Here is a 15,000-nt window from a genome sequence, read left to right on the forward strand (position 1 = left end):
CCCCCCCCCCCCCAACGCCACACACACGCCCCTCACACCTGAAGTTCTCGCACAGGTGTTTGCGAGACAGACCGTGTGTTCGTTCTGTTACGCAAGCGCTGTTCTCTGTGACTAGCAGACTCATTTGCATCAGTATGTCTTTCAAGATGATGTTCATTATCTTTGTTTTTGGTGTTGTTACTGATCTTATTGTTATTGTTACCGTTAGTATGATTACTATGTTGTATGGCTGTTTTTGCTGATTAATGATTGTTGTTGTTGCTCTTTGCAATTGTTATCATCATAATTGATGTTTTTGTTGTATTTGTGATTATTATTGTATTACTGTAAAACATTTTTTATCTACTGTATTTTCTCACAGTAGTTCTGAAACGCCCCCCCCCCCCCCCGCCCCTCGCGCGTATACCGGAAGTGCTTGCTCGCTTTCTTGCTTTTTTGCCGCGCCTTTTCTACCCTCGGACTTCCATTACCCCTCCCCCCCACCCCTCCCTCCTTCCCCCACCCACTTCCCCCTCTTCATTCTCCCCTCTCCCCCTCCCCGAGCTATTTACCCTCCTCACCCTCCCGCCCCTACTCTCCCCCTCCCCAGCTATTTGCCCTCCCTCCCCCCATCCAGCTATCACCCCTTCCCCCTCCCTCCCTCTTCATCCAGCTATTTCCCCCTCCCCCTCCCATCCCCTATCCATTTCCCCCCTCCCCCTCCCCTATCTATTCCCTCTCCTCCCCCTCCACTCCCTCCCCCAGCCATTTCCCGTCCTCACCCCCCCCCCTCACCCTCAGCTATCTCCCCTCCTCCTCCCCCCCTCACCCGCAGTTATCTCCCCTCCCCCTCCCGCCGTGGCTTGTGCTTCCAGGAAAAAGATTAAAACTCCGGGTGAAAGTTGTGTAGGACAGGCGAGGCGGCGTCAAAGTCACGGGGACAGGGAGGGCGGTTTAGGGGAATGGGCGGCTTGAGGGCACGGGCGGTTGGGCGAAAGGGCTGCTAAGGGGAATGGGCGGTTAAAAGGAATGGACGGTGAATGGGAATGAGCGGTAAAGGGGAATGGGCGTTTAAAGGGGAAGGTTGGAGTTGGGGAGGAGGGAGTAAGAGGGATGAGGATGGGTAAGGGGTAAGGGAGGAGGAGGGTGGGTAGAAGGGGCGGTAAGAGGTGGTGGTAAGGGGTGAGGGTGGAAGTAAGGTAAGGGTCGGGGGTGGGGGAAGGGGAGGGGGTAAGAGGGATTAGGGGAGTAAGGGGTAAAGGGTGGGGGTAAGAGGTGATAGTGAGGAATAAGGGAAGAGAGAGAGAGGGAAATTTAGGTAGTGGGTAAGAGGTAAGGGAAGAGAGGAAGGGAAATTTGGGTAGTGGGTAAGCGGTAAGGAAAGAAAGGGAAATGTGGGTGATAGGTAAGAGGTAACTGAATAGAGGAAGGGAAATGTGGAGTTGTGGGTAGGAGGAAAGGGAAGAGAGAAGGGAAAGTTTTAAGGGTAAGTGAGAGGACGAGAAAAGAGAAATTTAGGGTAATGGATAAGAGACAAGATGTCAGTTAAGCGAATAGCGAGTACATAATGGGTTTGGGGAGCGAGAGGGAAGGCGGGGGGGGGGGGGGGAGGATGGGCAAGGGAGAAAGGACAAGGCAAGGTCAGGGCATTAAGGTCGGCCCTGGCGGGGTTCCCTTGCTTTGAGAAACAGCGGGCGGCGGAGGAGGGAAAGAAAGGGCAGTTGGGGGAGGGAGGGGGGGGAAGGGGGAAGGAGAGATGTTTGGGTCTGTAGGTAGGTGGGGGGGGGGGCGGATAGGGGTGAGGGGTTAGTCTGTGCCTTGACACGACATTTAGAACTGTTTTTCATGTTTCATGTTTTTGTTAGTTTGTTTGTTTGACGTTGCTTTTGTTTTTGTGTTTTTTTTGCGCATAGCAGTTGGGGGGAGGGGGGGGGTCGAAGTATATATTTGGGAAAAGAAATTGGTGGCATATATTCTCCGTGATTTTTTCCCCCTGAATTTATATACTAGGTCATTTGTTTCTTGGCTGATAACCATACATCTACGTGAGCATTGAGGAATGATAGGGATAGTGCCAGGGAATGTAGGTATATGAATGTTTGAACGCTATGTATGATATATTTACACGCACACACACACACACACACACACCCGCACACGCACACGCACAAGCACACGCACACGCACACGCACACGCACAAGCACACACACACACACACACACACACACACACACACACACACACACACACACACACACACATACACACACACATACACACATACACACATACACACATACACACACACACACACACACACACACACACACACACACACACACACACACACACACACACACACACACACACACACACACACACACACACACACACACACACACACACACATATTTATGTGTGTGTGTCTGTGGCCGTTAGTATATGAGCGTGGATTATCTCTTCGTTTTTTTCCTTCTCTTGTTATCAGCTGATATGACGGTACATTGGTATTTCTTTCTAATGTAAACAAGAATTTCTGATCATGATGAGACTTGCCGTAACCATGGCAACGGGTCTTACCTCAGTCTCTCAATCTGTTGACGAGAATGCTGCTGCTACTACTGGCACTGCTACTGCTACTGTTGCTACTACGACTACGACTAGTATGACTAATACTACTATGACTACTACTACTATGACTACTACTACTATGACTACTACTACTATGACTACTACTACTATGACTACTACTACTATGACTACTACTACTATGACTACTACTACTATGACAACTACTACTACTACTATTACTACTACTATTACTACTACTATTACTATGGCTACCACACCCACCACCACCACAACCACTACTACTACTACTGCCACTGCTACTAATACGACTACGGCTACTATGACTTCGACTACTATGACTACGACTACTATGACTATGACTACTATGACTACGACTACTATGACTACGACTACTATGACTACGACTACTATGACTACGACTACTATGACTACGACTACTATGACTACGACTACTATGACTACGACTACTATGACAACTACTACTATGACAACTACTACTACTACTACTACTATTACAATGGCTACCACCACCACCACCACTACCACCACTACCACCACTACCACTACCACTACTGCCACTGCTACTACTACTACGACTTCGACTATGACTATAACTATAACTATAACTATGACTACGACTACTACTGCTTCTACTCCTACTGTGGCTACTACGACTACTACTGCTACTGATACTATTACTACTTCATCTACGACTACTATTGCTTCTACTGCTGATACAGCCATACATCCAATAACATTCTCCATTAAATATATACCTGTAGGCCGGTCGGTTGCAGTACATACAAATACTTTTTTATGTCTGATTTCCTCTGGGCATTGCTGAGGTTGAGTGAAAATACGATGCGATTTTTTTTTTTTTTTATTATCGTGAGCTTTCCTTAGATTTTTTTTCTTCTTCTTCCCAAAAGAGGGCCCTAGGTTGCTGGCTATAATATGGAAGGTTAGAAGGCAAATTGCAGAGTTTAGGAAGAGATTTTGCGTTGGCGAAGATGCGATGACTCGATTGCTGGTACACGTGAGGTTATAAAATGTAGGTGTTCGTGTAACTCTAGAAAAGAGGAAAAGAAAATGAACAAGGGAGAAAGGAAGGGATAGGAGGAAAACGTTAACAATAGGAAACCAAAGAAAACGTAAATAAATGGAAACAAAGGAAACGTAAACAATTGGAAACAAATGAAACGTAAACAAATGGAAACCAAGAAAACAAAACAAAAAAACGAAACCAAGAAAACGTAACCCAATGGAAACAAAGAAAAATGTGATATAAAATGAAAAAGAAAAATATAAATTTACACGGAATCCAAGTTCCCTTTACACACTAAGCTGCGTTCGTATATGACTCGGCGACCATAGATTTAGCTCAGTGTCTGTTAAGTACAAGACACCGGTGTTGTTAACCAGGTCGATGCCCTTGGTTCCAACGCAGCCTCTCCGTTCCTTCGTCATTTGTAAGATTAATGAGACCTAATTACCGTTAATTGTTCCTTTCGCACCTGGTGTTTTGATAATGATGATTCGCTTTCTCTCCGGCTTCTCATGATCGTCCATTTTAGATTTTGGTAAATAATGCGGATTGCTGGAGATTATTGGTTGGCTGTGGTGGTCTCGTTGTGATAGTGTGATGCTTCCCCTCCAGTATTATTCCAATATGTCTGTCCTGTCCGGAAGACCTGCGCGAAATAGGGGATATCCCTGAAGTTAATGGTGCTTTTACTTTTATTTTATCTCCTCGTACTACTACTATTAGTAACTGATATGATAATAATGACAGTCGTGATAATAATAATAATGAAGATAATAGGTTATTTTAATATTATTATCATTATCATTATTATTGTGATTGTTGTTGTTACTTCTAATGATACTACTATTAACATTACGATATTGCAACTGAAATATATTTAACCTCTAATTACTTTTTACAGTTACACATTTTTCATGCGTGAGATTGCAGCCCATATCATTGCATCTTCTTTGTCTCTTCATTTGTTTGTTTTCTTTTCCTTCTCTTCCGGTGATGTTTCTTTTGTTTGTGTTACTATTTTCCTCTGAATCCTTTGTTTCCTCATTTTTTCGCTGTTGTATATATTGCAACTCCTCATTTCATTTTGGCTTTCCTCTCTCTCTCTCTCTCGCTCTCTCTCTCTCTCTCTCTCTCTCTCTCTCTCTCTCTCTCTCTCTCTCTCTCTCTCTCTCACACACACACACTGCCGAAAGCAGTGCCTGATAATATTGTTTCTTTATTTCGAGAGCAGGGAATAACTTCATTGTGTTTGAGGGCTGGTGACACCCTGGGCGGTGCTTGTGGCTTGCAGGAAGTAGCCAGTGACTTTTTCTTCTTTGTGGTTCTTCCTTTCCTTTTTCTTTTCTCTTAATTTCTGGTTTATTATTATTTTTTCCGGTAACGGTGGCTGAATTTCCTTCTTGTCTACCTCTTCTTTTTTTTCTTCCTTCTCTTCCATCCCTTTCCTCCTCGCCCGCCTATCGCTCCCTCCTCCCTTCCTCCTTCCCTCCCTCCCTCTTACTCCCTCCTCCCTCCCTCCCTCCCTCCCTCCCTCCCTCTTACTCCCTCCTCCCTCTTACCCTCTCGCCTCCTCCCTCCCTCCTGCTTCTACTCCTCCTCCTCCTCTATCTGTTCTAACTCCCACTCATCCGTCTTTCCCCTCCCTTCCTTCATCACCTCTTCCATCTCTCTCTGTCATCCCTCCCTCCCCTTCCTCCTTTCATCGCCCTCTTGTCCTCCCTTTCCTCCCTTTCCTCTCTCCCTCCCGCCACTTCCATCTCTTCTCTTCTCTCCCCCTTTCCTCTTGTTCTTCCACCGCTTCCTCCATCTCTTTCCCTCCCCATTCTCATCTCCTTGCCTCCCCTTCTTCCCTCCTTGCCTCTCCTTTTCCTCCCCCTCCTCCCTCCCCATTCCCTCCTCCTTGCCTTCCCTTCCTTCCTCCTCCCCTCTTCCTTCCCTCCACTTGCCCCCTCCTCCCCTCCCCTTCCTCACTCCTCCCCTCCTCCTTCCCTCCATTTGCCCCCTCCTCCTTGCCCCCTCCTACCCTCCCCTCCCTCCCTCCTTCTCTCCCCTCACGTTTGCACCCTCCACACCTCCACTTCCCTCCCCCCTCCTTCCCACTCACTCCCTTCCCTCTTCCCCCCTCCCTCCTCCTTCCCTCCTTCTTCCCTCCCTCCCTCCTCCTTGCCCCCTGGACCGATATTGTCGGCGATTTGCCTCGGGAGGAAAAGGGCCTTCTGTCTGAGTCCTGTTGTTATCACGGGGAATATTTTGAGGCCCTTGTGTGGGTGGGTGTTGGCCGGGCTTCTCCTTTCTCTCTGTTTTTCTGCTTTGTCTTTTCTCGCTCTTCGTTTTTCTGCTTTGTCTCTTCTCGCTCTTCGTTTTTCTGCTTTGTTTTTTCTCTCTCTTCGTTTTTCTGCTTTGTCTTTTCTCTCTCTTCGTTTTTTTGTTTTGTCTTTTCTCTGTTTTGTTGTTTCTTATTTTTTTCTAGCTCTTGTTTTTCTTTGATTTTCTATCTCGTTCGTTTTTCTAATTCTCTTTGTCACTCGTATAAGTTTCTCTTCTTTTATTTTCTCTCTTTTGTTCGTTTTCGTTTTTCTTTCTTATTCGTTTTTCTCTCCTTCGTCTTTCTCTTATCCGTTTTTCTTCTTACTATCTCATTCTCTCTTGTTTTATATGATTTTATTGTTTTTCTTTGCATTTTCTTTTTTATTCGTTTTGTTTTATATGATTTTATTGTTTTTCTTTGCATTTTCTTTTTTATTCGTTTTCTTTCTCTTTACTTAGTTTCTTTCCCTTTTCTATTTCTTTCTTTCTTTCCCTTATCTCTATTTTTTTCTCGAGGGTTTTTTCCCTTTACTTCCCTTAAACTCTTTTTCCTTTTCTTTTTTCTATTTTCCTATTTCCTTTTTTATTATTATTATTATTATCATTATTTTTTTTAATAGGAGTAGGATATTAACGATAACGATGCTAATGATGATAATAATCATTGAATATTCAAAACACAAATTAGCAACGATAATATTCATTTTTCATCTCAGGAAAACGACGGAAAAAGAGGCAGCATTATAGGGAGAAAAACCTGTCGAAGTGTGAAGTGTGAAGCGCAGCGAGCGAGCGAGCGAGTGTGAAGTGTGCAAGAAATCACTCTTTAACGTGATGGGGTTTGGGAGGAGGAGGAGGAAAGAGGAGGAGGAGGAGGAGGAGGAGGAGGAGGAGGAGGAGGAAGAGGAGGAAGAAGAAGAAGAAGAAGAAGAAGAAGAAGAAGAAGAAGAAGAAGAGGAAGAGGAAGAGGAAGAGGAAGAGGAGGAGGAGGAGGAGGAGGAGGAGGAGGAGGAGGAGGAGGAGGAGGAGGAAGAGGAAGAGGAAGAGGAAGAGGAAGAGGAAGAGGAAGAGGAAGAGGAAGAGGAAGAGGAAGAGGAAGAGGAAGAAGAAGAAGAAGAAGAAGAAGAAGAAGAAGAAGAAGAAGAAGAAGAAGAAGAAGAAGAGGAAGAGGAAGAGGAAGAGGAAGAGGAAGAGGAAGAGGAAGAGGAAGAGGAAGAGGAAGAGGAAGAGGAAGAGGAAGAGGGAGGAGGAGGAGGAGGAGGAGGAGGAGGAGGAGGAGGGGGAAGGAAGGGGTGGAAGAGGAGGAACAGGAGAAGAAGAAGAAAAAGAAAAAGAAAAAGAAGAAGGGGGAGGAGGAGGGGGAAGTAGATGAGTGGGAAGAAGGGGAGGGGTAGGGGGAGAAGAAGTGGAGAGAGAGAGAGATAGCAGGCGGAGAGAGAGAGAGAGGGAAAGGGAAGGAGAAGGAAGGAGAGGGAGAGAGAGAGAAGGAGAGAGAGAGAGAAGGAGAGAGAGAGAGAGAGAGAGAGAAGGAGAGAGAGAGAGAGAGAGAGAAGGAGAGAGAGAGAGAGAGAAGGAGAGAGAGAGAGAGAGAGAGAAGGAGAGAGAGAGAGATAGAGAGAAGGAGAGAGAGAGCGAGAGCGAGAAGGAGAGAGAGAGAGAGAGAAGGAGAGAGAGAGAGAGAGAGAAGGGAGAGAGAGAGAGAGAGAGAAGGAGAGAGAAGAGAGAGAAAGAGAGAAGAAAGAGAGAGAAGGAGAGAGAGGAGAGAGAAGGAGAGAGAGAGAGAGAGAGAGAGAGAGAGAGAGAGAGAGAGAGAGAGAGAGAGAGAGAGAGAGAGAGAGAGAGAGAGAGAGAGAGGGGGGGGGGGGGGACTGAGACTGTAACATTTATGCGTATTTTATGCTTCATACTTCTTCACGACACGCTGTTACGTAAACTATCGCTCACATTGCAATGGGTACAAATCTCCGTAATGTTTTCGCTTCGCATATTTCTTTGTACTGATGTCGTGGTTTGCTGCTCTTTACATAGAAAATCAGCATATGCAGATTCGGTTCACATGTCTACCGTAAAATAATGATGATGGAAATGATGGTGGTGGTGGTGGTAGTGATGATGGTGGCGATGGTGGTGATGTTGGTGGTGGTAATGATGGTGGTGGTAATGATGGTGGTGAGTTTGAAGAATACGGAGAATGACAACTTATTAACAAAAACAAGGGGAAAAAAGCAACGTAAATAAGAGAACAGTAATAACAATAATGAAAGATGAATAAATACGTGAATGAATTAATGAATAAGTGAAAGATAGATAGACTGTCGGATATTTTGTTCTCTCTCGCTTGCCTTTGAGGAGATTAAGGACAACTTTTTTTTTTTTTTTTTTTTTTTTTTTTTTTTTTTTTGAAATGTATCGGTTATTTGTGTTGCTTTTTTTTTGTTGAATCTACCTTGTGAAGTATTTGTACGCATTTGTGAACAAGTGTGTGCGTGTGTGTGTGTGTGCGTGTGCGTGCGTGCGTTCTTGTTTGTGTGTAAATATTTTTTATCTTTATATTCATGCACATATTTATTAGGAGAGAAGATAGTAAAGAATAAATAAAGAGAAGACGAAATACGAAAGAGAGCTGCAAAAACCTGATCACTAGACCGTTTTGAATGATGCATTGAATGATGTATTGACCCGACCAGAAGCGAAGCAGAAGGAAGGGAGGGAGGAAGAGAGGAAGAGGGGATGAGAAGGAAAGGAGGAAGAAAGGAAGAGGGAAGGAAGAAGAAGGCGGAAGAGAAGGGAGGGAGGGAGGAAGAGGGAAGAAGGAAGAAGGAAAGGAGGAAGAATAAAAGGGAAAGAAGAAGGCGGCGAACGAGAAGGAAGGGAGGGAGGAAGAAAGGAAGAGGGGATAAGAAGCAAAGGAGGAAGAAAGGAAGAGGGAAGGAAGAAGAAGGCGAAGCAGAAGGAAGGGAGGGAGGAAGAGAGGAAGAGGGATAAGAAGGAAAGGAGGAAGAATAAAAGGGAAGGAAGAAGAAGGCGAAGCAGAAGGTAAGAAAGGAAGAGGGGATAAGGAGAGGAGGGAGAATCAAGGAAGGAAGGAAGAAAAGGAAGAGGGGATAAGAAGGAAAGGAGGAAGAAGGAAGGAAAAGAAGGCGGAGTAGAATGAGAATCAAGGGAAGTAAAAGGGAGAAGGAGAAAGAGGAAGAAGGAGACATGCAGAAGAAGGGGGGGGGGGAGAAATATGTCATAAGTTGAATAAAATGAAGAAGAAGGAGAGAGAGAGAATATTTTTTTTAAAGAAGGGAAGAAAGGAAGGTAGATGGACTAGAGGAGATTATTAAGTGCAAGAATAATAAGGAAACGCCGGTAAATGAAGAACAGAGAAGAGAATAAATGTTAGTAATAATTGTATTGCGTGTTATGCCGTACTTCCGTCCATATTTCCGGAAAAAAATATCTTGGTAATCGTAATAGTAACAGCAATTTTGGTTGATTGGAATAGCTGTGAAGAGTAAAAGTAATATCGGTTGATAATTATAGTAGGTAGTAATAGTCTATAGTGTTTGGTAGTGATATTGATGATAGTTGATATCAGTAGTAATGGTGGTTGGTAGTAATAGTAACAGTGGTTGGTAGTGACAGTAATAGTGGTTTGGTAGTAATAGTGATATTGATTGATAGTGGTTGATAGTGTTAGTAACTGAGGCTGACAGGATGGTAAAAGTAGTTGGTAATAACAGTAATAGTGGTCGAGAGAAGAGACAATAAGGCGGAAAAAAAATATCTAGTCAGAAGTGATACCTGTTCAGTATATCGCAAAAAAGCTCACTTGTTACTTTTTATTAAGGGCGTTAATTTGTGAAGGGTTCAAGTTGGGGGGAGAGAGAGAGAGAGAGAGAGAGAGAGAGAGAGAGAGAGAGAGAGAGAGAGAGAGAGAGAGAGAGAGAGAGAGAGAGAGAGAGAGAGAGGTAAAGAGTGAGAGTGCGCGCCAGAAGAGAGACAGAGACATAGTGAGAGGTTGAGCCTTACAAACAGACAAACAAAAAACTAGATGAAGGGAGGTGGAGGAAGGCGAAAGGGAGAAAGAGATATAGGGAGGAATAGAAGAACAGCGTCGCGTCCTAATCATTAACTTGCAAGAGGAGTTGATTGCAGAATTGACCTTGAGATCTTGTAAAGGGACACTTCTCTGTTTGTGTGTGTCTGCGTTCTTAGCCTCGTTCTGTCTACCTGCTTGTCTGTGTTCTGTCTTTTTGTTTGTTTGTGTTTATCTATTTGTCTGCTTGTCTGTCGGTGTTTTGTTTACCTCTCTATCTATCTTATCTTTATTTTCCGTCGTTTTGTTGTCTATATTTTCTTGTGTTTCATTTTGTTTTCATATTTCTTTTTCCCATTTATTACTTGAATACTTCATTACATTCTCCTTACCATCCTTCTCCCCCTCCTCCCTCCCCCTCCTCTCCCCTTCCCCTCCTCTCCCCTCCCCCCTCTCCTTTCTGTCCCTTCGCCTCCCCCCTTCCCCCTCCCCTTCACCCCTCCCGCCCCCCTTCCCTCCCCTCCCTTTCCTCCCCATCCCCTCCTCCCCTCATCCCTCACCCTCCCCACCCTTCCCCCCCCTCCCCCTCCCTCCTCCCCTCCCCCCCTCACCTCCCCTCCCCCTCCTCTCCCCTCCCCCTCTTCCCTTCCCCCTCCCCCTCCCCCTTCTCTCATTCCTCATTCCCCCTCCCCCTCCCTCTCATTCCCCTTCCCCTCACTCTCATTCCTCATTCCCTCTCCCCCTCCCTCTCATTCCCCTTCCCCTCACTCCTCATTCCTCATTCCCCCCCCCCATCCCCTTCCCCTTCCCCCTCATTCCTCATTCCCTATTCCCCCTCCCCCTCCCTCTCCCTCTCCCTCTCATTCTCCCATTCCCCCTCCCCCTCCCTCTCATTCCCCATTCCCCTCCCCCCTCCCCCTCCCCCTCCCCCTCCCCCCCCCCCTCCCTCTCATTCCCCATTCCCCTCCCCCTCCCTCTTTTTCCTGTGTACCTCAGCTCCTCCGTCAGTTTTCCTGCATCGCGTTCGTCCCCATTCCCTCTGGGTAGGCGGGTGGCAGGGCAGGCAGGGGAGAGGGGGGAGGGTCTGGTGAAGCTGCTGACGTCATGGTAACCAGTTTGGGGTGGCAAGGTTTCTCGGGAAGTGTGACTGACATTTTTTTTTCCTTTTTATTTTTATTTTATTTTTTTATTTTTTTATTTTTTTTTGGGGGGGGAAGGTTGGAGCACGTCCGCTTTGAGAGATAGTTGTTGCATGTATGTTGAGTATCTCTCTCTATCTCTCTCTCTCTCTCTCTCTCTCTCTCTCTCTCTCTCTCTCTCCTATTCTATCCCTCCTTCTCTCTCCTCTCCACTCCTTTCTTTTTCCTCCACTCTCATCTCCCTCTCACTACCCCCCCCCCCCCTCCTTCCTGTTAGTTTTGTAAGAGCTTCCTTGATCCTGTCTCAGCTTTGGCAGTCTAACGACCCTTTCCAACACCCTATTAGCTGCCACGTGGTAATGCCAGTCATTTGAATCCTCCCCTTAGGGTAATTTAGGGAGCGGAAGATGAATGGGTGTCGCTCCCATTAATTGGTATTCGTTCCCTCCCTTCCCTTCTTCCCTCCTCTCTTTCTTCCCCTCCCTTTTATTCTTCCCCTTCTTTCCCTCCCTTTTATTCTGTCCCTTCTCTCCCTCTCTTTCCCTTCTTCCCCTCCCTCCCCTCCTCTCCTTCTTCCCCTCCCTCCCCTCCTCTCCTTCTTCCCCTCCCTCCCCTCCTCTCCTTCTTCCCCTCCCTCCCCTCCTCTCCTTCTTCCCCTCCCTCCCCTCCTCTCCTTCTTCCCCTCCCCCCTTTTTCCCCTCCCATTTATTCTTCCCTTTCTCTCCCTCTCTTCCCCTTCTTCTCCTCTCTCTCCTTTTTCTCCTCCCTCCCTTCCCTCTTCCCCTTCCTCCCCTTCAAACAGTTCGCCTTGCAAATATAATTACAAAGGAATGAGTGATTTGGGAGAACTGTAATGTATGTATGTGTGTGTGTGTGTGTGTGTGTGTGTATGTGTGTGTGTGTGTATGTATGTATGTGTGTATGTATGTATGTATGTGTATATACATACACATACATACACTTTTTTCTGTGTGTGTGCGTGCGTGTTTGTGTAAAAATGAACACACATACATACAGAGTAATACCGATTAGATTAGCTGCACACACAATGCAATTCCAAATATCCACTGGACATTCCTGTAGTGTTTAAAGGTATCTGGAATAGAAATAGTTGCCTTTGAAATTGATTATTATAAGTTATATAGGTAATTATTTCTGTTTATATTTTTTTCCGCGTTTTGCTTAAATAGTAGTTGGTATTATTTAAGAAATGAATTAGATATGTGATATAGAAAAGCAAGTATGTCAAGTTTGTGTATGCATAGCAAATAGTGAATTCAAAGATCTAGTGGATAGTGTTTTTTTTTTTTTTTTTTTTTTTTCCAATGAATAAATAGTAACCATACTACATGAAAAGTAATTTATAAATATATATCTATATATTTTTTTTTTTCAAAAGTACAAACGGGAAGGTTAGGCAAAATGCAGAACAGCAACCCCCCCCCCCCCCCCCCCCCCATCTTAAACTTGAACGTATTATTACGTCACCCGCCGTTTCTGCAACAAAGAACGCTAACTGTACCGAAACCAATAGGTCATATTCGCTGATATCTCCAGACGTTCGCCCTTAGTAAATTATGGTGTTGTTAGTGCCGTCATTTGTTGCTCGGAGAGTCGATTATTGGTAATTAAGGTCATTAATTGGTGAGAGATCGCATGGCGTTGAGGTGTCAGTTAGGATTTTTTTCTTCTTGTTGCTATTTAGATGATATTATCATTGGTGAAAATGATGGTTTTCATAATGATAGGGATTAATGATAATAGTGCTTGTAATGTTAGTAATTATGATAATAATACTAATCCTAATGAAAGGAAAAAGTTAGCTAATATTACCTTTACTATTAATACCATTATCATTATTCTGCCTTTACAAATTGCAGACATTATTTGCCATATTGTAAAAAATATAATTGTAATTTAACAAATGACAAAGCCAGTGCAGAGAAAGTTAGACAGACACTGGAATTATAGAAGCAAAAGTGCATTGCAGAATACAGTGTCATATCAAGAGGCAGTTCTTGTTGGTTTTGCAATGTAGGGATTTTGAAGTATAGAAGGATAGAGAACATGAATGATAAAAATAGAGAACATTAATAAACAATAGAGAGCATTAATAATAAAAACAGAGAACACAAATTATAAAAAAGAGACCATGAATAATGAAAATAAAGAACATGAATAAAACAATTTAAAACATGAATAAAACAATTTAAAACATGAATAAAACAATTTAAAACATGAATATAAAAATAGAGAACATGAATAAAAAGATCATGAATAATAAAAAGATGGAGAACATGAATAAGAAGAGCATGAATAATAAAAAGATATAGAACATGAACAATAGAGGAACATGAATATTAAAAAGGATAAGGAATAAGAGGAAGGAAGAGGGAAGGTTAGGGGAGAAGAAAGGGAAGAGGGATGAAAAGGAATAGGAATGGAGGAGAAGGGGAGGAAGAAAGGAAGGAGGGAAGGGAAAGGGAAAGTTATTACTTAGAATATAATAGCAGGAGAGGAATGAGGGAGAAGAAGAGGAAGAAGGAAAGGGGATAGGGACAAAGATGACTGCACAAGAAGAAGGGGGGAAAGGGAAGTGGGGAAGGATAAAAGAGCATTGGAGAAGGGGAGAGGGAGAGGAAGAGGGGATTGGAATTGGGATAGGAGTCATGAAAGGGATAGAGGAAGGAGATGGATATGGAGATAGAGGAAGGAGAGGGATAAGGGGAAAGAGGAAGGAGAGGGATGAGGAGATAGAAGAAGGAGAGTGATAAGGGGAAAGAGGAAGGAGGTAGACCTAAATTGGAATGTATGTATTAGGTGAAGTAAGAGTATGTGGGAGCAACAACTATATAGCTGAAAAAAAACGCTAAAAAGAGAGATGGGGTTCAGCAAGTAGGCATATGAGTGAATCTGTGAACTTTGAACCAGTTAATAAGTGGGCAGATGAGAGTGTGAATGAAACATGTTAATGAATATATCCATTTATATGCAAATTAAATAGTAGATGTATATCATTACCTTTTGACTGTACTGACATTGTATTACTTATGCAGCCAACCTATTATACTAGCATTACCTTTTCATCTAATAAATAATATATACTCTTTTCATTCATTCATCTTTTTATTTCTTCTCCCCAGGAGTAGCGGGAATGTGTGCTAAGACGACAGTTGCACCCTTAGACCGTATCAAAATTCTCCTTCAAGCACACAATAAACATTATAAACATCATGGTAAGTATCATTGATCCGATTTTGAGATGGATTTCTTATCATTCATTACAAATAATCGGGTTGTAATATGACATATGATTATAAAGACTTTTTTTAAATTTTACAAGTAATTACTCTTTCTTTGGTACTTTACTCTCCTACTAAGGAAATCTGTTATTATTACATACTGGTAACACACACAGAATTCATTGTAGCCCAATTTTACTTCAGGGGTGTTTAGCGGCCTGCGAAATATAGTAGCACAGGAGAATTTCTTGGCCCTCTACAAAGGCAACGGTGCACAAATGGTCCGGATTTTCCCTTATGCGTCGACTCAGTTTACGTCTTTTGAGGTTTACAAGAAGGTGAGGAATTTGAATGATTGTTAGTAATTTATTTGTATGTAATGCATTGTTATGTTCTTGTACAAAGTAAATTATTTAGATCTAATTCAAAACTTTTAATCTAAATCCAAATGATTTATGCATATGAATGGGGATAGATGAATATGTAAATAATAATTTGTTTGTTTATATGAATCTCTAATTCATTTTTTATATTTATTTGTGTATGGTATATTTCATATATGTGGTATATATTCATAGATATATATAGATAGATCTTTCTTTTTTATTTACATCTAATTCTCATTTGCATAACCACTGCTCTAGAAATAGAATTCTTTACTGAAATAACTG

General features: G+C 43.3%; 1 protein-coding gene across 2 annotated transcripts in view; it reads left to right on the plus strand.

Moving 5' to 3' along the window:
• LOC125046941 (graves disease carrier protein-like) overlaps nucleotides 1–15,000 on the plus strand; it is a 41,632-nt gene that overhangs the window by 10,946 nt on the left and 15,686 nt on the right. For both annotated transcript variants that reach the window (XM_047644979.1, XM_047644980.1), the window contains exons 2-3: nucleotides 14,231–14,323; nucleotides 14,534–14,667. In XM_047644979.1, the coding sequence (XP_047500935.1) occupies nucleotides 14,231–14,323; nucleotides 14,534–14,667 (227 nt within the window). The remainder of the gene's footprint in view (nucleotides 1–14,230; nucleotides 14,324–14,533; nucleotides 14,668–15,000) is intronic.

The sequence above is a fragment of the Penaeus chinensis genome, chromosome 39 (assembly GCF_019202785.1).
Source record: "Penaeus chinensis breed Huanghai No. 1 chromosome 39, ASM1920278v2, whole genome shotgun sequence".
Taxonomy (NCBI): Eukaryota; Metazoa; Arthropoda; class Malacostraca; order Decapoda; family Penaeidae; genus Penaeus; species Penaeus chinensis.